Source organism: Lygodium microphyllum, chromosome 14, assembly GCF_053477565.2.
Source record: "Lygodium microphyllum isolate KBCC chromosome 14, Lygodium_microphyllum_v1.1.10, whole genome shotgun sequence".
Classification (NCBI taxonomy): domain Eukaryota; kingdom Viridiplantae; phylum Streptophyta; class Polypodiopsida; order Schizaeales; family Lygodiaceae; genus Lygodium; species Lygodium microphyllum.
The window spans coordinates 40,120,080-40,146,473 of NC_141148.1; the positions used below are offsets into that span (position 1 = coordinate 40,120,080).

At 44.2% G+C, this 26,394-nt stretch overlaps 1 protein-coding gene across 8 annotated transcripts in view; it reads right to left on the reverse strand.

Annotated features, from left to right (window-relative positions):
- LOC148025521 (dynein regulatory complex subunit 2-like) overlaps positions 1-26,394 on the reverse strand; it is a 152,445-nt gene that overhangs the window by 32,170 nt on the left and 93,881 nt on the right. For all 8 annotated transcript variants that reach the window (XM_087692692.1, XM_087692690.1, XM_087692691.1 and 5 more), the window contains one exon: positions 14,915-15,013. In XM_087692692.1, coding sequence (XP_087548818.1) covers positions 14,915-15,013 — 99 coding nt within the window. The remainder of the gene's footprint in view (positions 1-14,914; positions 15,014-26,394) is intronic.

The following is a 26,394-nucleotide window of genomic DNA, read 5'->3' on the forward strand; positions in this document are numbered from 1 at the left end:
AACGGACCCGTCATCCATATTTTTTTTCTCTTCTTCAAAATTTATTGAAAATTCTCTTCCTCTAACCAAGGTTCATGCATACAAGCACAAAATCTCATATCTGTGAAAAATTAAGCCAAAATTTTGGGGGTTTCCCCAAATTTGGGGATCTCAACACAGAATTGGACAATCTGACTCAGAAATTGCAAAGTGGCTGCACATTTCCTCGGGAGTTTTGGGGCTTTTCACATTTTAGTGAAATTCTTTAAATTTCACTGAAATTAGTGCACACTGGACTTGGAAAATTTGGGGATTTGTCCAAATTTGGTGCGAGCAAGATGCAACAGTGATATCTGTCTCGGAAATTGCAGGACATTTGGGGATTTTAATGTATATGCACAAATTGGGCTGAAATTTACCCAATTTCTCAACATTGATGCACATTGGACCCCATGCAATTTGGGGCTTTTGCAATTTGGGCAAAATTTGTGCAGCATTTCATCAGTTTATGTACGTGCAGGTTGAATTCCATGCAATTTGGACATCAACACTTGGTAAAATTTAGGGATTTTGCTGAAATTGCTCTATTTTGGAGAAATTGGACTACCCTATGCATGATAGAGGAAATGCATATCTCTGTTTGATGCTTTGAGCACAAAATTTTGGGGCTTTTCACCGTTCGTGTCAAATTTTATGCCCATTGGTACATGTAGAACAGAAATTGCAGCTGAAATTTTGGGATTCCTCATGTGATGTGATGCATATGCCCTTCGGAAAGCTGTAATCAGTTGGATAATGCTATACCACATGGTTTGATGCTTCTGAAAATTCAATTAAAGATCTGAAATCTGTGCTTCTGCATGGTCATTTATTGCTTATTGGTACTTGTTTGTACCTTGGTCACTTGGGTGACAATTTCGGCCTGCATTTGCTGGTTTTATGGTCACATTTGGGCTGAAAATCATGGCTGGCAGCAATGACAGCAGTAATCTGATGCACATAAAGAAGCATTAAGGCGCACATAACTTTGCAGTTTGGCAAAAGCAGTGCTACAATATCCTGTTACAAAAGAAGCAGGCAAAGCCGATCAAAACCAAAGGGACAAAGCCTGCGGACATGGAACAGGACAATTGGGATGAGTTAAATGAGCTTGCACGCTCAACCATACAGCTATCGATTTCTAATGCCTTGCTATTCAAGATTGATGGTTTGGATTCTGCATATGCTATATGGACTAGACTGGAAGAACTGTATGCACAAAACAGTGCTGCAAGCAAAGTGTATTGTCTCAAAAAGCCTATGGATTTGCATATGAACGAGGGTACAGCAATGTCTACTCACTTGAGTGAGTTTAACTCCATTTTCAACCAACTGGTTGCCTTGAAGTTCATGACTGATGAGGAATTTAAGGCTACTTTCTTGCTTTGCACTCTACGAGAGAGTTGGGATACATTCAGGACTGCTATGAGCACTTCTAATGTGATCCTTTTGTATGCTGCTGTAGAGAGTGCTCTACTTATGAAAGAGATGAATCGGCAGAACAATGCATCCAATAAGTCTTCCAATGCTTTGCATATGTAACGTGTCCACCTGTTCGCTTGCAAGACACGTCTTAGCAGCCCATCGGGAAGAGGGTCTAGAAAGACCCGCCTGGTACTCCCATGGAATATTACGGGGTTTGTGATCTAGGTCTTTCCGAGTCTTCCACGTAGCGGAAGTATTGCGGCCGTTCCCACTTAGGACTGTGAACCAGGGTTTCCCTAATGATCAAGTTCCTAGAGAGTAACTAGTGTCGAACCCCAGGCGAACTACTTTACGTAAAAACGTCAGGGTCAAAGCGGATTCATGCTGCACTTGGTTCAAGGAGAATGGGAAACAAGAGGGATGCAAAGCTCGACCTCTTTGCCCATAAGGCATAGTCCCATTCCGTTCCCCTAAAACAGCATAAATCGGAATTCTAGTAATCTAGACTCTAGGTCAACGTTCCTTGCTGTTTATTTCCTTCGAGAAAAGTTATCGGCCAACCGAGGCCACCCATCTGTAGGACGGACCCATGGCCACATCCACCGCACTTTCCTCAGGGTTGCTTTACTTATCTAATTACCTACCACAGTTAGTTGGACACGCATAAAACAGTTTCTTTAATTAGCCAATTAGTCACCGGTTCCTTCACGTAATCTTAGCACTGATATAGAAAAGCAGTGTAAAACAAGTTTCTTTTCAACAGGTTATCTTATTTATCTTTGGAAAGCATCGTAATAATCCAACCCGTAGACTAATCCATAATCTATCTGAAGGCAATCCAGCAATCCACAGGGATTACTAATCCAAGATTTCGCCCGTAGACTAGTATGCGGGCCTCGAGATCCAATCCCAAGTCACGTTGGCCTCTTGTGCAGGACCCGGAAGGCAATCCCCCTGGCACCCAAGTATCCTCCTACTCCAAGTAGCGCCCAACGGAGAGACCTCTCACGGCGGGTTCAGTCCACGTTCCCGACGCGGCTAACAACCCCCTTGGTTAGGGTCAGGCAGACAGTCAGGGGTAACTGATGCTGCCTCTCCCTCCATGCTTTCAACCTGAAGCAATTAATTGTTTTCCAGCCTTAGATTCTTTAAGCAAAGCAATACAAACAGTGCTTCTAAACTGTACAAACACAATCAAACCAGTGGTCATTTACTTGGCCAACTGCTAAGGAGTAAATCCTTCTCTCCGAATGCATCCAGCATTCGATCCGCGATCAATTGCGACTTGGCAAGATCCCCAAGGGATTGTTTGTTTATCCTTTTGTCCTTGGGTTAGGGTCACACCCTATCAACCTAAATTAACCAACACCTTAGGCTTCTTAAGTTAAGATAGTAAATCCTGGCGACCATGTCGCTAACTTGATTGATCCTTTGCTTACTAAGCAATACATAAGTTCCCTTAACTTGGCAAATCAGCCCAAGAAGGGTGATGTAGCAGGATGACTACACATCCCCTTGCAAGTTGAACTTGCACTAGAACCTGTCAACCTTATTTAAAGGAGTGGCAAATCTATCTTGTGGTTAAACCACAAAGCCATGCGACGTTGCAACTTGTTGCACAAGTGTCGCACCTAACTCATGGGATCATTTCACACATTGAACGACATTTCCTGGTCAAGGAATTATGTTTAGTCAAGATGTAGAGTTTGGGGTGTCTTCTTACCCAACCCAACCCTAATCGTACTAGGCCGACAATGTTCGGTCCTAGGGTTTCCAAACTCAATCCGAGTTTTAGCATTAGGTCGATCGATCCTTAGGGTAGAAACCCTAGATCGTTGTTTGCATGGGCGTCCAATTAACCCAAACATTCCGTGAATGTGGGTAGGACCTTTGGGTTTGAGGGTCTCGACTTGGCGTCCAAGTACGATACTAGGCAGAATTTCTAACGTGCTAAGCCCTAGCTAGCACTTGAGGCGTTCATCCTATCGACTAGTTATGCCTATACGAATCCCTTGAGGGTTATAACATTACAAGGGGTTTAGCTAAATTGGTCTACTTGTCTTGCAACAAGGAACAATTCTTTCTTAGAGATGCTAAACTTGTTCTAAAGGTGTAAATAGTTGCAAGACAACACATTACGTGTAAATATGCGATTCATTACTTCTATATACTATAAGGTTTGCAATAACCCTTTTCTTTTCTTGCTAAAGTCATGACGAATGATAATTTGGAAAATAACTTGCATAAAACCTACAAGGATTTACATCAAGGAATTATGCCTACAACTTTTCGTTTAATGTAATCGAATTTCAGGCTTGGATATGACATGCAACCTTTTCTAAATGCAACTTCGATGAATGAAATTTACGCAGGACGAATATGTAACATGCAACCTTAATCCATTCTACAAGCGTCTTCGCATGTAACATGCAATGTCCATGGTTTCATTTTCATACCGTGCAACGGATGTTAACTTCTTCTTTTTTCATGCGAATCATAATGAGGAAGTTATTGCCTGAATGCAACATACGCTTATTCTTTCCACGGCCAATCAAAGATGCACTTAACAATTTCACCTTTTAACCCTAAGCATATTGCGTTTAGGCTTGTCACTTTAGAGATGCACGAAAAGGCAACATGCAACTAAGCTCCTAAGACGGGCAAGTAATTTATGTTCACAACTTTGAAAATACAAACAACCCAATGGCATGACATGCAGCAACCCTTGTCCATCATTCAAGGAGATAATTTCTCAAATGTACTTTTATCTTTACTACCTGAATTAACGATAAGCGTAAATGCAATCTTCCTATGAAGTTAAGCGTGCTTAAAGCATTTCTTTCTACCTGGATTAACGATAAGCGTAAATGCAATCTTCCTATGGAGTTAAGCGTGCTTAAAGCATTTCTTTTATGCGGAATTAAACTCGTGGAACCTGGGCTTGAGGGCTCGTGGGGATGTCCATGTGTATGTTCGGGGAAGAGCTCCCCCTGCCAAGCATCGGCTGAGGGAAGGGGTAAATAATAAAAAAATTTGTCTAATTTTTACCCATTATCAAATTGCCCCTTTTTCCCAAGAAGGGTGTTCTCACGCAGCTTTGCGGTCTTCAAGCTCGGCCTTAGTTTGCACAATGCGGATGGGCTCATTATTACGCGTGCGGGGTAGGGATTTAGCTGTCAAAATTTACGATGTGGGAGATAACTTTGCACAGGTTTTTGAGCGGGCATGCGGTGATCAAAGATCTTTAATATTTTGAGCAGAAATATTACAGCATACTAGGGGCAAATCACACCAAAAGGGCAAATATGATGACAAGGGACGCAGTAAATCACGTGGCAAAGCCGTTGAATGCCATCATTGTGGCAAGAAGGGTCACTTTAAACATGACGGCTACAGATGGAAGAAAGAGAAAGGAAAAGGCAAGAAGACGGATGATAGAAGGGAATGAAAGAAAAGACAGTAAGCCTAAGAAGAGCAATGTAAAAATTGAAGAGGTGAATGTAGTCACTCATGACAGTGACAATGGGAGTGATGTACTCTTTGTCACTTCACACTTTGATGCACATGCTCTACTTGCAGATACAGATGATGACATGCATACCTGGATTCTTGATTCAGATGCTTCCGTTCATGTCACACCTCATCGTGAGTGGTTTTCCGTCTATACAGGGGGTCCACATGGTCTTGTCCATCTTGGGGACAACTATGCATTTGAGATAGCAGGTATTGACAGTGTGCATTTACAATTTCAACATGGCTCTGTCTTTAAACTTCTGCATGTACGACATGTACCTCAGCTCAAAAAGAGCATGATTAGCACAAGGTAGCTATATGATGATGGCTTTCATACCACCTTTGGTGATGGAAACTGGAAGATTTGTAAGGGATCTAGGGTTATTGCTAGAGGTTGCAAGAGTAATACTTTGTATCCACTTCATGTATCTAGTGTGCATGACCATGTTGTTGTCATGAACGAGCAGCCAAGAGTCTCTTTGTGGCATGGCCGGTTGGGACACATGAGTCGAACAGGAATGAAAGTGCTTTCTCATTTGGGTTACTTGCCTTGTCTTCATTATGCTGATTTTGAGCATTGTGATCATTGCCTTTATGGCAAATATGCACAGACATCTCACAAAAAGTCTCTTTCGTTGAAATCTTCTCCTCTAGAGTTAGTACATTGGGATGTATGTCAAATGCCAGGATTATCTTTAGAGGGAAAGAAATATTTTGTCACCTTTGTCGATGATGCTACACGGAAAGTATGGGTTTACCCTATTCATAGCAAGGATGAAGTGCTTGATAAGTTTAAAAAATTCTTGGCATTGGCTGAAAATCACACAGATAAGACACTTAAGTGTCTTCGCTCTGACAATGGCGGGGAATATGTGTCCAAGGCCTTTCAGGCATTTTGTGACAGCAAATGGATAAAGATGGAGCTCACTACCCCTCATAATCCGTCCCAAAATGGAGTTGCAGAGCGTATGAATCGGACCATACAAGATAAGGTCCGTACGATACTGTCTCGTGCTACATTACCCCATGGTTTTTCGGCAGAGGCTGTTATGACAGCCGTTCAATTAATTAATCGGTCACCAAACAGGTCTTTGGGGAGGAAAGTTCCCCAAGAAACGTGGTCGGGCAAGCCACCTTCATATGCTCATTTGAAAGTGTTTGGCTGCGAGGCGTTTGTGCACATTCGTAAAAGAAAAACGCAGCAAACTTCAGCCAAAGTCCTATAAATGCATTTTCCTAGGATATAGTGACAAGGGTGAAATGGGGTATAGATTGTGAGATCCCGAGAAAAGGAAAATAGTACGCAGCAATGACGTTATCTTCCAGGAAGATTGCATGCACAAACAGCCCGAAAAGACTGAGGAGGTCCGTAGGGTTGTATTCCGGGAAGAAATACCTTTTGGACAGCAAAATGTGCCCATTCTACAATAGCAAATACCTGCTGTAAATGAACCTGTAAATGCAGGAAATGATGCTGGAAATGAGCAGCCAGCTATTGCCCATTAAAATCAGCCATGACATGTGCAGGAACAACCAGGACAGCAAGCTGTTAATGCTGATTTGCAGGCTGAAATGCCACGACAGCATGCTGAAAATGGAAATTTGCACGAACAGCCAGCAAACAATGACCAATGGGTTAGAAGATCGTCTAGGGCTACTAGACAACCTGACAGATTTGTTCCTGGTGCAATTAATGTGGCTGATTATGTCATGTTGACAGACTCTGGTGAACCGTCTTGCTTCAACGAAGCAATGGACAGACAGGATAGCAAGAAATTGTATAAAGCCATGTTGTCAGAGATGGAATCTCTTGAGAAAAATTGCACTTCGGACTTGATGCAGTTGCCTAAAGGGCAGAAACCCTTCCATGCAAATGGGTTTACAAGATCAAGGTCACTTATGGTTCCTCACCAAAGTACAAAGTAAGATTGGTTACAAAGGGGTACAAGTAGCAACATCGAATTGACTTTGATGAGATTTTCCCTCCTGTAGTCAAAATGACTACATTGAGAACCATTTTGGGCTTGGTTGCAGTTGAGGATACGGAGCTCATACAGATGGATGTAAAGACTATGTTTTTACATCGTCATCTGCATGAAGACATATATATGCAGCAGCCTGAAGGGTTTGTTGAACAAGGAAAGAAAAAAAATTGTATGTAAACTCAGAAGGAGTTTGTATGGGCCGAAACAAGCACCAAGAGAATGGTATCATAAGTTTGATATATATTCATGCAATCCCAAGGCTTTCATAGAAGTCAAGTGGATCACTGCTTGTATACCAAGAAGGGAGCAGATGGTAGCCTGATTATCTTGGTTTTGTATGTTGATGACATGCTGATTGCTGGCAAGGATGCTCATGTCTTGGATTCATTGAAGCAAAGTCTGCATGGCACCTTTGACATGAAGGATCTTGGTGATGCAAATCACATTCTTGGCATGCAAATACACAGAGATAGATCGAAAGGCTTACTCTATCTATCTCAACAAGAGTATATCTCCAAAGTTTTGCAGCGTTTTAATATGGAGGGGGGAAAAACAATTGGGGTTCCATTGCCTCCATATGTGAAACTTAGTGCAGAGGGCAACCCTACATCTGATGATGAGAAGGCTGAAATGGCCAAGATACCATATGCTTCACCTGTTGGCAGTTTAATGTATGCTATGATTGCTACACGTCCTGACATTGCCTTTGCAGTGGGAGTGGTTAGCATATACATGGCAACCCTTGGCAAGAAGCATTGGGATGCAGTGAAAGATATTATGAGATACCTCAAAGGCACAAAGAAGTTGTGCATCTACTTTGGCAAGCAAAAGGCATCTGTTGTTGGCTTTACGGATGCAGACTATGCTAGTCATGCCGACTGCAGGAAGTCCACTTCTGGGTATGTGTTTACTTTCATAGGAGGAGCAGTCTCTTGGATCTCCAGGCTACAAAAGTGTGTTGCATTGTCTACTACAAAGGTAGAGTATGTGGCTGCCACTGAGGCATGCAAGGAGACTTTATGGCTTTCATGTCTGATGGGAGAGCTTGGCATCACAGAGTTACATGTTCCCAATTGTGATAGTCAGAGTGCTATCATGCTAGCACGGAATCTTGTCTTTCATGCAAAGACAAAGCACATACAGGTGAAGTACCACTTCATTAGAGATGTGCTTGACAGCAAGAGCATTGAGCTTGTTAAAGTGCATACACATGATAACCCTACAGACCTTCTCACGAAGGGTCTTCCAACAAAGCAGTTTGCTCATTGCCGACAGATGATGAGAGTTGAATAGATATATGTATTTCAACTTTGTACATACCTAGACTTAGCTGATCCTTTTCTCCTCTTAAGGCACATTGCCTTTAGGTGGGAGGTTGTTGGGAATAAAGGTCATCGTGCCTTTTATATGTGCACGGGTGTGAACACACCCTTAGCACTTGTACTTACACATATATATCTATCTAAAAACCTAAAGGTACACTCGTCATTGTACCTGAAAACGTGCTCACTCTGTACTCTGCTCTCTCTCACTCTCTCTGTCTCTCACTATGCGCACCGACAGTCTCTCTCGATCTTCGTGCCTAACCAGTCACTACAATGATTATCCTTGTCTCCGGGCAGGTTGTGAGCATGATTTCCCTGTCAGAGCTTTTACACACACTATGGACTCATGGACATTGTCATAGGTGGAATCTCACAACCAATATCATTGCTTGGTGTATATGGACCCCAGATGCAGCCATGCTATAGATATACTAGATATATCCACTGCAATTGCAGGATCTAGACAAAGATTTTCCATACTATCTGTAGGATATGGAAGAGGATACACAGCTTGGAAAGTATGGGGAGTGCAGATCCTTTTCTTAATATCTAGGATTTTGGTGCCTTCTTTCACCATTAGCCACATATGGTCTGATACCACAGACCTAATTAATCATTTAATCAAGCCTTGTAATAGACTTCCCTCTTTCTTGTATCTTTTTTGTTTTGAAAGTCCCTTATAGGGTTGTTTGTATACTGTACTTTGCCTTGGGATGCATTGTCTTGAGAAGATTTAATAATATAAGTTTCTTTCTCGGATGTAACGTGTCCACTTATTATCTTCAGGACACGTCTTAGCAGCCCATCGGAAAAGGATATCTAGAAAGCTCCGCCCGGCACTCCCATGGAATGTTACGGGTTTACAATCTAGGACTTTCCGTATCTGCCACGTAGCGGAAGTATTCCGGCCGTTCCCACTTAGGACCGACCTGAATTAGGGTTTTTCCTATTGGTCATTTCCTAATGGCAACTAGCGTCGAACCCGAGCGAACTACTTTACGCAGAAACACCAGGTTTGAAGCGGATTCACGCTACACTTGGTTCAAGGAGAATGGGAAACGAGAGGGATGCGAAGCTCAACCTCTCTGCCATAAGGCATAGTCCCATTCCGTTCCCCTAAAACAGCGTAAATCGGAATCATCTATAACTTAGACTCTAGGTCAACGCTCTTGCTGTTCGTGTTCTTTGAACGATCTTCCTGCTGTCCATCTTGATTGAGAAAAGTTCCCGGCCAACCGGGACCACCCATCCGTAAGACGGACCTATGGCCACATCCACCGCACTTTCCTCAAGTTGTCTTAGTTATTTAATTACCTAACACATTCAGTTGGACATGTATCAATCAGCTTCCTTAATTAGCCTGTTAGGCACTGGTACCTTCGCATAATTATAACACTTGACATAGAAAAGCAATGTCAATCAAGTTCTTTTTTAACAGGTTATCATATTTCTCTTTGAAATACATAAAGTCCAACCCTAGGCTTATCCACAATCCACCCGAAGACTATCCAGCAATCCATAGGGATCACTAATCCAAGTTTCCGTCCGTAGACTAGTATGCGGGTCTCGAGATCCAATCCCGAGTCACGTTAGCCTCTTGTGCAGGGCCCAGAAGGTGAGGGATTTACGGCCAGAGCCCCCCTGGCACCCAAGCGTCCTCCTGCTCCAAGTAGCGCTCAACAGAGAGACCTCTCGCAGCAGGTTCGATCCACCTTCCCGGCGCGGTTAACAACCCACTTGGTTAGGGCCAGGCAGGCAGTCGGGGGTAACTGAAGCTGCCTCTCCCTTCAGGCCTTCAACCTGAAGCATTAGATATTCATTTACCCTTTAATTCTTTGATCAAACAAAGCAAAAGAGTGCTCTTAAATCTGTAACAAGCACAATCATTTCCATTGGTCGTTATTGTTGGCAAACTACTTAGGAGCGAATCCTTCTTCCCGAATGCATCCAGCACTCGATCCGGGATCAATTGTGGCTTGACAAGATCCCCTAACCTAGGTTAGGGCTGTACCCTATTAACCCTATTCGATCAATACCTTAAGTTCAAATGTTATTTCAATTTATCGGTTGGTCTTTTGCTTCCAAGCAATTATCTTTTACCCAAGGAAAATACTATATTAGGACGATTATTCATCCTCTTGCAAGATAACTTGCGCAAAAATCTGCCAATCTCATTCCGAGAAATTGGCCATTCCCTTGTGATCAAATCACAAGATCATGCGACTCTACCACTTGTTGCACAAGTGTCGCATCAACTATGAGACTATTTACCCATCGAATGGAGTCACGAAATAGTCTGTTCCTGATGGCATTAGGCCGACTTGTCAGTCCTAGGGTTTCGAGTTTCATCTTTTTAGCGAGAGATTCTTAGGAAAACCCTAGATCACTTCTCGCAAGAATGTCCTACTGTCCCTACATTCCGTGAATGTGGGCAAGCCTTTAGGATATAAGAGTCCCAGCCTTGGCAATACGAGCAACTAGGTCACGTGTTAAATCCTAGTTAGTTCTTTAGAATTGAATTAACTCTTCCTAAACGAGTCCCTTCGCACTTTTTAGGTTTTTAGGTTTTAGCCAACTTGTTTAATTTTTGAAGATAATTACACTTATCATTTCCATAAACACATGACTCATTGTCTACACGTAAGTTGATTTTCAACCCTAACTTTTCGATTTAAGATCAAGCATAGGTTAGGTTATAACCTAATTCCCATTAATCACTCTATAACTTGCGAACAAGATTCATGCTAAAACATGCAACCTTTCACTAATAAATATGCAGTTGAAAAACGATATTTATACCAATTTACTAGAGTTATGCAACTTAAGAATCATTTCATGCCTTGCAATTTCCTATGGATTATTAGCACTTTCCATAATGACTCATTGCGAAGAAGATATGTCCTAATAATGCGACATGCAATTTATACTTCCATGCCTAAACGGAGTGTACTATCTTAATTCCGTTTCGTAAATATGGACATTAATCTAAGTTCAGTTCATTGAAATGCACAAAAACTACTTGCTAGAAATGCATATCAACTTTATGCTCACTTTATTTTGTTCGTTTTATTGAAAATACTAATGACCAAACTTGTCCGTCGTAAGCTAATTCTTTTAAATTAACCAAAGTATTTTAGACGGAAAATGCATCCTATCTCCAAAAATTATCCACGCACGATAACATAAAATAAAAATTAGGAAGGAAAACCTAGACTTGTGGTGAGATGTCCACGTGGATGCTAGGAGACGATCCTCCTGCAGTTGCGCCTTGGGCTTTCTTAGGAGCCATTTCGAATTCAGCCTTTTCACCTTGGGCACAGAGTTACGATCTTGTCCGTCTCCTTCTTACGCGAACTCCCTTGGTGAATTGGCTTTAGAAGGCCTTAAAACCGGCTAGGGGAAAGAAAAATCCGCAAGAAGGCTTTGAGGACTTGTGGAAAACCCTACGATAAGGGTATTAGGTGAAATTTGCACGGAAATGGGTGGAAAAATCTCCAAGGGCAGGGAGTATAAGAACCATGATAGGGCTTTTGGGAAAGGCCCACAAGAAAGGATTAAGGCCTTTGGGTTGCAAGGGTTGGAAAAACCCACAAGGAGGGTTTTAAATCCCGGGTAGGGTGATTCTCTTTGAAAGGCCTTTTGAAGACCCACAAGTTCAAGGGGGGAAAAGGGTATAGAAGTCCCTTTTGGATATAGGGGATTGTGTGTGGGGGGAAAAGGGCTTAAAAGAGCCCACATGAACAAGAGCCTACAAGGGCAATTTATGGGGGGGGAAAGGTATAATATAAAGGCTTTAAATAGGCCCAATGGAGGGGGGCTTATTAAGGGCTTTAGAAGCTTCACCAAGAAGCTTCCAAAGCTTCTGGGGGGTACTGTGGAGCCACGTGGAGGGAAAAAGAGGCGACTTCTGGCGGCGAGCTGGCAGCAATGAAGGTGTGACGAATGGCAGCGGCGACTTTTCCCTCCCTTTCGGCCAGCGGGGTGGCACGGTGGTGGTCCTCTCCTCCTCACAACGATCTCTGCAATGCCATCAGCCTCCTCTTTCTTCCTCACGGCAGTTATTCCCCCCCCCCCCCTCCTACACGGCCATACACAGAATCTCCACTCTCTCCCTCTATTCGTCGGTTGAAGGCGTCTTCCCTTGCTCTACGGCAGCAATCCACGCAGCGTCAGAACAGCAGTCTCAATCTCTCCCTCTTCGAGCTTTCTGGCAGCCGCCATCCCCCAATCCTCCCACAATCCTTAAATAGGTGAGGGCCTGCGTGGCATCTCGCATGCTCCCATACCCTTAGCAAGCTCCAGCAAGGAGCTTGCTTATACATGCTATTCCCCTCCCCTCCAGCACGACTGTCGGCTGGGGGGTAAGGGGAATAAAAAAATTTGCCATTATCCAAAATCAAACATTATCCTTACTACTTATAAAGGGGGTTCACTCATGCTATTGGAAGTTCGGAATGTTACATCGGATAAAAGGGTTAAGAATATATAAAAGTTTTTTGTTCTAGCTTTTAAAGAACAGTGAGATGACTGAAAAAAGGTGTTACAAAAACTCAATTACAGCGAGGAGAGCATAATGACATTGTGATTGCATTCTAAATAGGTCAACCATTGCATTCAATGCATAGTTTGCAGCATATTTAGCCATGTGTGCACCAAATATGGCAATATAACTGCAATAAAAGTCAAATTTACTGTCCCAGCAACCTGTCTGAACACTTATAACAGCATTTAATGCATTGAAGCTGCAAGATTTGACACATGGCAAGTTGAAGGGGAGGAATAACTGCTGTACTTGCAATCACGACAGGGAATCTACTGCTGTCACAACCCTTAATGCAGGAAATTCACGCGGTGCCTGTAATTACAGCAAATACCAGAAGCTGGTGTATAATTGAGAGTGCATGCAACCCAAGACAGATTGGAAACACTATAAACCGCAGCAGAAATCTGATTTGATTGTGGACTGATGCCACATCAGATTTTTTGGGACTGCTTTGAATCAAACTAGGTGTATGCAATCTCAAACAACGTGCTCAAAATTCACAACTTCAACAATTTCAATGTGGAAGTCTTCATTATGCATCTGTTCAGCTTTCGAAATTCAATTTTTCTTTCTTTTTGCCTTGCCTTGGGGGGGTTAGCTTGGGTCATGAAGGCCCAGCTTGCAAACATGAGGATGTCCAGAGGAGCTAGTCTTTTCTCGTTGTTGGTCAGAACTTGCAACTCCAGATATCTCTGAAACTCCATGGACTCAGGAGCACTATCATAGATCAAAGTGATGCCTATCATTGGGACCAAAAGCGTACGAGTGAGGTGAACCCTAAAATAGGGCAATAAAATTGTGGAAGATTGGACTTAATCTTAAGCCACCTTCTTGAAGGGATTCCTTCCACAAATGAAATGGAAAGAAATTGAAGGATTGGACAGAGTCATGCAAAGGGGTAGACCCTTTTGGCATGCATTACAGAGTAACATGAGATAAGCTGCAAGTTGGAGGGCATATATAACTTTTAAAAGACTAGGGGTTCCATTAGGGGGTTGGACAAGGCCTATATAACGAAAGTCAAATGTAGCATGTCCAAGACCTTAGAACAGATGATTAAATTCGCACCGTTTTATGAAGATAATGCATACTTTGGCTAGCTTGGCACATACACAGACCCCGACTAGCTCCGCTATAGCTCTCCTCAAGCTCCACCTTTTTCAAGTCTTTGGCAGCAAAGGAGAGCACACTGATCAGTAAGAAATATCCAAAACCACTACAGATCAAACTTTTGGCAAACTTTTGGCGATCTTGCTAGGGGGTGCCATCTTCCTGCCATGGACTAGCCTCTAGACTTGTTCTATGCATGCCAACCACTCGCTTTCGTAAAACCATACCTCAGCTAGCACCCCTGAGTAAACTTGTAGTCAGGCTATCTCTAAGGTCATTTATGTGGTTGTCAAGTTGCCTTCAGTCTTCACTGTCCCCATACCGATCTGAGTCCCTTTTGAGAAAATGACTACCAATGTGTCAAGAGGCACCTCCGTAATCTCAGGTATAATTGGGCTCATGTGTCATGACACTGAAAAGCCAATGGCAGGAGATATTGCTAAATCACATAACTGTACTTCTTGAAAGAGGCCCCAGCCACCATATACACGGAAACAATATTTTGTGTTCTCCATACATCCAAACTTACCCCGGAAATGACTCTGATAGCTGCAATGTATATAGAAAATGGCATTCTATGAAGTGGCACGAATGTTTTCATGAGAGGACCAAGCAGCCCCCTCCTAAAATTTGTGCTTTTGCATATCTATGGTCCTGATATTCTGGCAGCATCCCAATATCCATCAGGTTGAACAGACTTAGGAACTGAAGCTGTGGATACAATGTTATCTTGCTGTTCACACATTATTGGCCAAGTTTGTAAGAGGTTACTTGTTGGCTTAGTATTCTCCCAGATCATGCCAGATGGTATATGCCAGTGAGAACAAATGAGAATCAGAACTGCATGTTCTCTCAAAGTTTCACTCTCAAATAGTTCCTCCTTTCTGACCATTATCACTTTATTTGCAATAGAATTGTTTAATTTGTACTTTTTGCATAACAACCACATGCTTGTTCTGAGGACAGTGAACCACACTACAAACAATAATTCACACCTTCTTTTCTCTTTCATGAATAGTCTCAATGTGTTGTCTTTCCAATTCAAACGATTTCTCCAGTTTCTTTAGGCAGTCTTGAAATTCTTCTTCCATGTCCTGAAAGATTTGAAAGGATAACCATAAAGATTTCAATATCATGCCTAAAATTCATGCATCACCATCGACATCCAAAAAAGACCCTAGTTCTGCAGAGAACTCCAAATTTTTGGCAGTAAAGGTAAATAAAATTTCTCTAATTTGTGCAGCACAGAATAGTGAAGCTGGTTACGAGTGCCTTGGAAACATTAATCAAATAATTAAAGTTTATACATCATTTCTTTTTGCCTACAAGCGCAAGTGTACATATGCTTAATAGGCCTCTTGTAAACTTATGTGGATGGATATACAAATCCCCCTTCCCTCCCCTCCTCCCCCCTCTTTTGTTGTTATTATCTCATATACCGAACAGCAAGGCCATCAATGCAAAACAATGGACTTCACTTTCTTGAATTCATTTTCTTTATTGTTGATAAACAAAGTGAATGCCTCAGTGCCCCACACACATTTTTTTCTTGTGCATATCATTACAACAAAACACAGGAAGTGGATTGGGTCCATGCAGTAATGTACTATGCAGCAGTGGATTCCTCTCTAGTAGTAAGATGAAGAGATGTAGTCGCTAATCCATCCACCCAATGCCTGTTTACAATAACATCCATTTTTCCTATGAAAGAGAGCATAGTCCCCAACCCAAAAGGATGCATTGGCCCCAGATCTTCAGGACACTGCACAAATAAGAAGTTTGTTGTTGTACTATGTGAAATTTTACTCTGCTTCTGCAGAAAACTCCAAATTTTCAGCAAGAATATGCTCATAAAAACTGCTTTAAAGAATACTGAGCCCTCCCTGTGTGCTGCCATTGCCACCCTCAACAGGCTCCCTCCAGCTGCTGCTGCCCCCCAACTAACACACTCACTGTCACCTGTCCCTTCCTGAGCCATTCTGCACCTGTGCTGCCCAGCTTCACCTGCATGTCCTAGACAGCACCCTCCCCCAACCAACCACAGCCCGTTGCCTGCCAACCCTCCCCAGCCAGCACCGCACGAGTCTGCTCCTCTCCCTGCTGCTGCCCTGTCCCTACTCACTCCACCCTACAACATGGCAGCCCTCCACACACCAATCTCAGCCCGCTACCAGCCCCTCCTACCCCATCCAGCACACCACCTCACATCCCACCCTCTTGGCTCACTGTGCCCCCAATTCTTCTATGGTGAAGAACTGGCCTTTTACCAGCTTCTCCCTTCATTTGTAGCAACATTCCCCTTAGATGGTCACCCAAGCAATCTTTAGAGCACACACACAATGGAATCCTCCGGTCCAACACCTAGCAACATGACCTTGAAACCTAGAGACAGAATCAAAGATGAAGGCATTTCAGGTGACCTAGTTGTGCCAACAACCCAAAATCCAAGAAAATGAAACAATATCTTCATATATATGGCTGCACAAGAGTGGGATACTTTGTCTTGCCAAAGCCCCAATCAAAGGGCCACATCAAAGGTCCCATAACAACTCTCAAAATGTGAGACTGAAGGTACCAGATCTTATCTAATGGTCACAAAATAAATATATGGCAAGAAGATTCCACAACATTAGTATAAAAGAAAGACTTGCGATTATAAATACGATGCCTGGAAAGGGTTGAGGCCAAGGGTAGATGTATGCAGCCATTATGTTTAGAACTTACGGTATTAATGATAGTCATGCAAATGCTCCATATACTACCGGTCATGAAGAAAAATACAGCTAATAATGCATACAATGTATGGAAAAATGTATCTTGGTATGCCTACTAGCATGCAAATTCCCATGCACAGTCACATTGCAATGGTCCAAAGTATACAAACAAGAATGTTTCCTAATGCATCTGGTCCTCCTAGCATGTCAAGTACACATGAGAGGCAAGTCCATATTAGTGAATTTGGAATTGCAACAATGTGAAAGTATAAAGTATCACAATGCTCAAGAGAGAAAGAGTTAGAGGTAAAGTATCCATGTGCTTCTTGGTGAAGGTTTAGTATTGTTTCACCTATGGATGGTTGGATGCTAAGGGGATGGAAGAGAGTGACTTGGCAAACCTCCCTCAATTGTTGCAGCTTCACCTCAAGGCTTTTCAATTAGAGCCTACTTTGGACCTGGCTCAGTCGGGTTCAACAAAACAAAGATCCAGAACATTGCCTAGTGCTCAAAGGGGAGGTAGCACTTTCACTCCTCCAAGAATGGACAACTCTCGTGTATAGAGGATCTTAGATGTATTTAACATGCGTCCAACGTATTGTGCTAATAGTATGTCTGCCTTAAGGTCACTATTCAATGTACTAGTCATTGTAGTTTGGTTTGCACATTGAAATGGTTTTCACTGCAGCTCTAAAACTATACATTTGCCACAATATGCATTAGTTTGCATCAGTGAATGATCATTATAGATTGATTATCGGTTGTTAGTTTTCAATGGACAATCATCAGTTCTCAATGGTATTCAACTGGTTTTGTGGATAGTATTGTGTTTTATGAATGCCATTGATAGTTTAGCCATGGTTTATGTTCAATTTATACTTTGCTATGGTTATTTGGCCAAAACAATTGAGATATGCTATTGAGAGATGCATTCTATGGGTCTCTGGTGAAAGTTTTGGATTCTTTACGAGTCTTTAAGTTTTATTTATGCCCTCCTTGTGTACTACCCCACTCCCCCACATAGGACTTGTCTAGTCGCTCTAGAAGAATGCCACCCAACTGCCTATAGTCCCTAAGAGAAGTCTAGTGAGCCATCATGTTTGCAAAAAGGTAGGTTCCTCCCAACATTATGGGCTCCTACCGTGTGGAATTAGAAGTGAATTGCTTTGATTCGATTGAAAAACCCCAAATTTGGAGGTGCAATTGGTGGAAATTTTAGGGAAAACTGAAAATCCCAAAATTTTATACACCAATTAATGCCCCTACTGGCTATAGAGAGAGTGTGGAGTTGGGCCATAGCAAGGCATCACTTTTATGTTCTGTGGCAAGAATTGAAATAGATAGGCAACTGAGAGAAGGTGTTGGAGAAGGCAGCAACACTCCTTGACTGGCGAAGCTTTAACTACATGACAACTCACTGAAGAGTGCCGCATGAAGGAGGTGACAAATTGGAGAAGAGCTAGACAATGTATCAATAGCCCCACGTGTAGCAAAAGGTGGCATTGCTAAGAGGGCGCATTGTTGCAACCATGGTGGTGCAATGTGCGCCATGGGCGATGCTAATAGCAATGGCTTCCATGACAACACCAGCGAGAGGTAGTATAGACTAGGGAACCTCTAAAAGTTTGGGGAATGGTGACCAGGGAAGCTCTAGAAGTTTGGGCGACGGTGTTGTAGCAATGGCCTCAAGCAATGGTGCTAGTTGGAATGGGTGGTGACAACAAGCGACGTCAACCTAGGGTGGCAATTTTGCAAAGAATGGTGATAAAGCATTGAGCATCTAGCCAACAATCTTCCACTATTGGTAATTGGGCATAGGTAGCATAGTGAGGAAGTCGATACTGCAAAGAGGGTGTCAACAACGTGGCACACCATAGACGCACTGACCATTTTGCATAGGGATCCAAATTCTTAGCAGTATCTCTATTCAAGCAGTAGATCATACAATCCTTGCTTGCACTAGTGGCTCTAAAGTAAGGTGGCGGCAATTAGAGTCCATAGCAAGCGACGGTTGGAGGAGATGGCTATAGTTCAAATCTATAGGCTTGTTAACCCCAACACAAAGAAAGCAAAGCAAAAGGAAATAAAAAAGACGCAGGGCAAAGGCGGAAAAAAGGTAGCCCGATTGAAGAAGCAATAGGAGAAAAGGCCAAAAGCGCAAGGGCAACCTTAAAAGTCCAAGGCAAATGCAAAAGGGGAAAGGTGCATTTTAAAATAAAAAGGCGCACCCTAAAATCTTGTAAAAGAGCGCCGGGCTCTCACCCGTGCAATTTGTAAATGTAGACGAGCGGTGGAAAGGAAGGTAGGGAGATAGAAGGACAATGGGAAAAAGGACCTAGGCTACGGCCGTCCATGTAAAAAAGGGAAAAAGGGAATGACCGCCCAAAAGGGATTTAGGGTTTTATATATAAAGTTGAAAAGTGAATGAGAAGCTCATTCTTGTGTGTGGCCAAAAGTAGCTCGCCTCTTTTTCTTCTTCTTCTTCTTGATTGCTTGAGCTTGTGCTTGAGAGAGGAAGTGCGAGAGTGTGAGGGAGTGAAAGTGTGAGGGTGAGGGACCGAGGAGGAGAAGCTCTCCATCTTCTCCTCTTTTCTTCTCTTCTCTTCTCTTCTCTTGTCTTGCTCGCGGCAATGGAGCTTGGAGTATGGAGCTTGAGGATGGAGCTTGCTTGAAGCTTACACTTGGATCATGGAGCTACCGGAGTGCGCAGGAGAGGAGGTAACTCGAACGGCATGGAGGTAAACTCACTGCACCCGTAGATATGGATGGCGCGTCGGTTATATGAGAGGTAGCTATTAGTGCTCGGCTTGGAACGCTTGAAACAATAAGCGGTCCGTGGGTCTTGGCGGTTGAGCGAAAGCTCCCACATTTTGGTTCCGTTGCCGGGACCAACGGATTCAAGCCTTGAGCGCTTGCGCGCTTCGAATCGAGCATCAAAGTAAGGGATTTCCCCCGAACCGGTGCTTGAGGTAGGTAGGAAGTGAGGGGGTTAAAGATGGTATTCAATCTCCTTGGCAAGTAGGTTTTTTTATTTTTGGAGATTTATGTTATGAGATGGAGTAGAGCAGGTATTTACTTTGTAATTTGGATGCATTTAGGATAGGAAAAAACAAAGAAAAAGAAACAAACAGTAGGGTTCTCTGTTGCTGTATAACAGGCTAAAACAGGGAAATAGGGGCACAGATCCTTGGAGTGCCGTTTGATTTGAGCACCACAGTGGTTCCAAGCATGTGTGGCATTCCCTTGTAGTGTCTTGCACCTATCTGGAAGGCGCTGGACGATTCGTGTAGTAGACGTAAGTCTAAAGGCATCGCGTGCAACTCGCGGGCTATCGGCCGCGTAGTCGGACCAGGCCGTCCAAGTCCCAGAATCGGACCAGTCCATACTCGGATACTGGGACTCGGACCACTTGGACCAGTCCATAATTGGACGCTCAGACAACCGTCCGATCGGACCACTCGGACCAACCCGTCCGATTTTGGAAAATGGACCACTCAGACGCTCGGACTCGGACGCTCGGACTGCCGTCCGATCGGACCAACCCCGTTCGATCGGACCAATCCCGTTCGATCGGACCAACCCGTCCGACTCGGACACTCGAACACTCGGACCACCCAGAATCGGACCGTCCAAAATCGGACCAGTCCGAAATCGGACCAGCCAGAATCGGACCACCCTATCCGATCCGATTCCCAAAATCGGACCAATTTGAAAATCGGACCGCTTTTTCGATCCAACTCCTAGAATCGGGCGTGACCAAAATCGGACCACTAGGCCGATCGGACCAACCCAAAATCGGACGTCCGATTCTGATAATCGGACTCTTGAAAATCGGACATCTGAGAATCGGACAAAAAATTGTCAAAATCGGATAGGTATCTAGAACACAAATTTTGACGCATCTAAACCCCGAAATTGACCCCAAAGGCTACGTAGAGCTAAAGGCGCATCACAGATCCGTCATTGGGCTAAAATTTAGAGCACATAGTTCAAAATTTGGCTATAAACGGTCCTCCAAATTGCGTATGGCGTTTACCGTAACGGCCCTGCGGGCCGGGGGGGACTGCCTCCCCCGGACCCCCGCAGAGGAGGCTCTACCCCCTCCGCACCTCCCCCAAGTAGGTTGAAGGGAAAACGCGCGCCGTGACAGGTCCTCCAAATTGGACCCTAGTGTAGTAATGGCTCTACACGAGCATGGATTCTCCCTTGCAAAAGAGCGACCAAAAGCCCGTGCCCGAATAGAGACAAACAGAGACCCTAGAACCTCAAAGGGCCCATCTAGCCAACAAGGGCAAAAAGGCCACACTGCAAAAACACATACGTGTTGCATTCGGACTGCATCTAGTCAAAGCGGAAAGCAACAACACCAAGCTACAATAGCGAGAATGACTAGATATGACAGTCCTGACGATAGATGCTCCTTGAATAGCACTACACTGACGATCCAAGGCACAAGTGGAGAATCCACATCTGGTCGTGCAGTCGAGAACTCAAGGGCATCTGTCAGAAGGCTTAAATTTACAAGCCAAGACCCGGAAGATGAAGACATAGTACCACCTACTTATCTTAGGGTCAAACTCACCGCGAAAAGAGAGCATACTATTGATGCTCTAATTGATGAAGGAGCAGATTTTAATATCTTGACCTATGAATCATGGACCCTACTAGGCCAACTAGAGCTCACACCGACAGATGCAACTCTTAATCCTTACCGGAAACACCCACAAGCACTTCTAGGGAAGTGCAAAATCGTTGTAACAGTTGAAATAGAAAGCTTGCCACTCCTATTCTATGTTCTTCCCAATAGCGAGAATGGTGGAAAGGAAATCCTCCTAGGAAGGCCCTTCAAAAAGGCTACCAAGTGTGAGGCTGACTACGTAGCTCAGAGGATACACTTGATACTACCGAGTGTGAGGATAGTCACGACATTTAGCAAGGGTGACCTCAGCAAACCTCGAGGGAAAGGCAAGAGAGGTGCTGACGTAACAGTCAAGCCCATTAACGAGAGCAAGGACTTGTTGGAAGAGTTAATACAAGCACAGGTCGAACAACGAGAGCCAGTGAGTAACGCCATGCCTGAACCAAGAAGGTCAAGAGCCAATGCCAAGGATAGGCTTTGGACTTACAAATATCGTAGGAGACCCCAAAAGAAGCCCAAGCCTTATAGACGCAGGCATCGATGGAGAGCTAGCACAACGCCACGATGAATATCCAAGGCGTTGCTTCGTGCTCAAGGGTATTATGCAGGCAACCGATGGATTTGGGTACCAAAACCCCCTGCTAAACCACCTCTGTCAGACGCCCAAATTATGTCAAAAGCAAAGAGGCGTAGGAGGAGATCTAAATGAAGAACCAAGTCTCAAGTCAAAAACAGTGGAGTGACTGAGCCCCTCATGGTCGAAATCAAGAAACCCAACGGGACCAATTGGAGGGTAAATCCTCAACCTAGCGTGCTTGACAAGCAGACATCAGATGTAATCGTTGAGGATACACAAAAGCCACTAGTGCCCAAGGAACCTTTGATTCCCCAAGAGGATAGCAGGCATCATAGGCACAACATTGCTCATGGCAAGGTTAAATACTCAACAAAGCAAATAGCAACATCATCTAACAGCCATGAGCAAATCTCCAAGCCAGTATCAAAGCCACTTAGGAGTCCCAAGTCTCCTACACCCTCTTTCCCTAAACGGACACAGGAAGCACAACACTCATCAAGTGCGGCTACTCAATCCCAATCTCGGCCTACATCAAAGCTTCCAAATGTCCAAGAGACAAGACACGACACCACCCTTAGCTCTCAATCTAAGGATGTATCTGTGCAATCCACCGTGGCTAAATCAACGAATATGATCTACGCAAGTGAATGCTCTAAGGGAAACAAAAGACATGACCACTTCCAATTGCTCTAAGGACTTGACACCGCAATCCACCAATAGTAGCAAGTCCATTAAACTAGCTGCTACTACTTCAAATCAGGGATCACAGCAGTCACAGCCCTTGTCCGTGACAAGACTCCTTGCGGAACGTGTCCTTAGTAGTTTACATGTGGAGAAGGTGTCACAACCAACTTCATTAACAACTCCAGCCCTTCCTAAGCACCTAAAGCCTAGGCTTGAGGAGAAACCTCTCAAAGATGTGGTTAAGGAGGTGGCGCATCGAACCACTCAACCTGACAAGGCTATTCCGCAGGCCACGACTAGGTCCCATGAGGACACACTAGAGAAGGAAAATGCTGAGGCCCAACCAAGCACATCAGTGGTCGACCTAGCCCAAGGTCCTGAGCCATTAGATGCACCTGCGCTGACCAAGAAAAAGAGGAGAAAACAGCGAAAACAACAACAGTTGCAGGTGGTTGTGGACCCCAAGAACGTTGAGACCAAGAGCGTTGGAGAGCTGGGGAATAAAGCATCAAGTCCATCCACCAGTGAATCCATTGATGTCTCCCCTAATAGCGGTGAAACCTCAGACACATCCGTGTGCTCTGAAAAATCAACGCAGTCATTACCATCAATGGCTGCTTGCAACAACAGAACTTGCATTGGCCAATCAAGAGTGGATATAATGCTGTCACAACACGGTAACAAACCTATACCAGTCACATCCAAGGAGAACCATGACGCAATAGCGAAGCCTCAGGAGAAACATGGAAACCCCAAGAGCCTAAGCAATCCTAGCGTTGACCAATCTTGCTCATCTAGGCCCGAGCCCCCAGCTATGCTAAAGCCTAAGGAAACTCCTAGAACCTTGCATGAGATGGCAACCGAGCAAGCCTTCGTTGAACATAGAAGTGTCACGGAATGCTTAACTGAGTTGGATGCTAAGCTCAAAGTGTTCGCACGTGTCTACGTCCTTGCGGACATGGGCGCATTTCCTAAGGAGCAGCTCGAAGAATACTTACCATTCCCCTTATCTTGGAAAGAGCAAGAACATCTTGACGAGCACTATAACAAGCTCTTACATGAACGCATGCAACTCATCTCTGACTAGGAGGCTGACGAACTGCGCTTAACCGTCACGGTCAATGAAGTGCTCTGCCGACCGAATCTCGTCGACATAGAGCAACTAAAGCGACTTCAGCAGGCCAGAGTCAATTTGAGCAGCGTTGGTGCGAATGCCGCGTTGTAATGGCTGAACTAGAGGCTCAGATCATGACAGTCTCTGAGGAGCGATTGGTCAAATGGCGGTCTCAAAGAGACCCAACCTATGTGGCACCAACTTCCCTTCGAGTGCTGACTGACATTCGGGGTACGGACTTAGCTGGAACTAGCCTAGAGAGCCCTTTGATTGATAAGGTTCTCACTGAGGAGGAGTTACACGTTGCCAGTAGGCTCAGACAAGGTTCCATGCTGCTCGATGTAGCAAAATATCTATCGGTACTAAGTAAGCTGCCACGAGTGCTGGATGCGTGTGCCACGCTCCGGTACAAACCCGAGTTCTACACTTGGTTCTTATCCTCGTGAAGTGACATGGATTCATAAATATGTATATAAATAAACACTGATTTTTGTGTCACCGTGTATAAACAATGTCAACACACACAAGCAATGATTGTCAAGTGCACGGAGAAGAGTTGGGTCTGACAAACTAAGCTCCTCAAGTCCTCCTCTCATCACGCATTTAAAAGCCGTGTGACCATCCCCACCTCCAAGTGAAGGGCATGCAACCCACATTACCGCCATAGGAAGCCTTGACCAACAACTCTGATGGTGTAGACAGGGTGTAGTCCCTTTCTATACACCTTCCCTTTTTGCTCTATCCTTTCAAGGATGTGCCCTGTCCCACTCCATGACAACCAGTCCACACAACTTAGCATAAGCCAATATCTGCTAATGACTGGAGGCAAAACGAACATCATCATGAGGACCATCCCTCTACAACAAACATTGTATGCCTCACCCCTCCCCTTCTTGTCATATGCGCTTGATAAACACACTAAAATCCCTTCCATGCGAATAGTTGTATCCTGTATCAAGGTCTAACCCTTGGTTCGCACCTTGCAGGTCCCCCTACGAGGAAAAGATGGAGAGCCTAGGACAGCTAGCTTGCAAAGACGCTCTCCGCTTGCCGACGGGAACATCCAGTACACACCCCTCCACCGGTGCGCTACATGCCCACCCTCAAGAGGTATGCGAAAAAGCGAAGCCCTAAGCGACACCGTCCCGGACGAAGGCCGAATAACCCCCGGGCCAAGAAAGTCGAGACTCAAAGCAACGCGCAGCATGTGGCAACGCCAGTGGCCCAAACCCCCCACGTACACTCGGGCACCAGATGCTCAAGGGCAGAAAGGGCAGCTCAGGACAGGGAAGAATTCAATTAACTATTTAGAGGCATTTTGGAAATGGTGGCGGCCCGTTACTACACCATTCATGTCCCGTCCGACATGTTCCCTGCCCAACCCCACGGGAGCCCCGCACCAGCAGAGCCCCAATCGCCCGACCACCCAGACTCGCCCCGCCTTGTACAAATAGAGTAGTCCCATGTTGTATAAAGGCTTATTAAAAGCTACCTGGCCAGGACTCTTTGTCTTCAAATGGTTAAGTATTGACATGTTCCCCAATTGTACGAACTTTTCATATCTGCGTTTAATGTATTTCACGTCTTTAGCAAAAGAAAAAGCTAATCAAGCGCAGGTGATAAATATCTAAGTCAACACCATAGAATTCAGATAAGTGATGTCTCATTGCGTTGCACTGGTTTATTATAGTTGCGGCATATACCATGCATGTACTCTCATGAAGTGACGAGTAGATGCAGGATGATGCAGGTCGTCATGCGAAAGTGTTCAATGCCCGATCACCGCAAGACCATCAACCCCACAAAGAGCTGCGGCAAAGCCACGCTGCCGAAAGCAAAAATCACCCTTGCCGACTGCCCACATTGCATGGCCCAAAGCATATTCATGGGCTACGCTCTCTTTCTAGGTTAAGCTCTATAGTTGGCTCACGGCAGTCGTTACCTCAATTGTACCAACATCGCGTGTGTCGCAAGGAGGTTTGCAATATCTCAAGTGTATCTCCCCATCTCAACAACTACTTCTCTAACAACGAGGCTAGGGCACAATCATCACTGTAATATCCATTTCCTGAGCCTTCGAAGCTTGACATTTTCCAACCCATTGAAGGCTGATAGCCTCAACATATTGTAATGGTTGCACTCAAGCAAGTCCAAAAAAAACAAAAAGAACAAAAGAAAGCAAGAAAAAAACACAAAAAAAGAAACAAAAAAAAGAAGAAGAAAACAGAAAAAAGAAAAAAAGAAACGAACGAAAAGATAAGAAGCACCCACAATCACAACACAGCACCTAGGGGTCCTTAAATTAGGTACGTCCAGTGACCTTGTTCGACTGGCTCCATCCTTAGTCCCCTAGCCCTTTAGCATCACCCACAATTGTTCAAGGCACATCAAGGGCAGCACATACCTAGGGAGCTTGTCTCGCCTATGGTTAGACCTGTCACCCTGACCCACTTGCACAATTCTCTCTTGCACTCTGCCTTAGTACCATTGCAATCAGTGATGGTAAGCACCGCACGATTCGCCATGAAAAGTACACCGTCCTCATCAAGCAAGTCCAATAGCTTCCAGCTGCCAAAAGTGCGGTGTCCCTGTATTCAATTATGCTACATCGTGCGGTCACAAGCAAAGGATGTCTTATATACCTTCACGTGTACTTCTTCTCAACATGGACAACTTTGCTTCATCAACACATTATTACGCGAAACTAGCCCACGGTCTTCTAACTACGTAATATCTAAGTATGCACG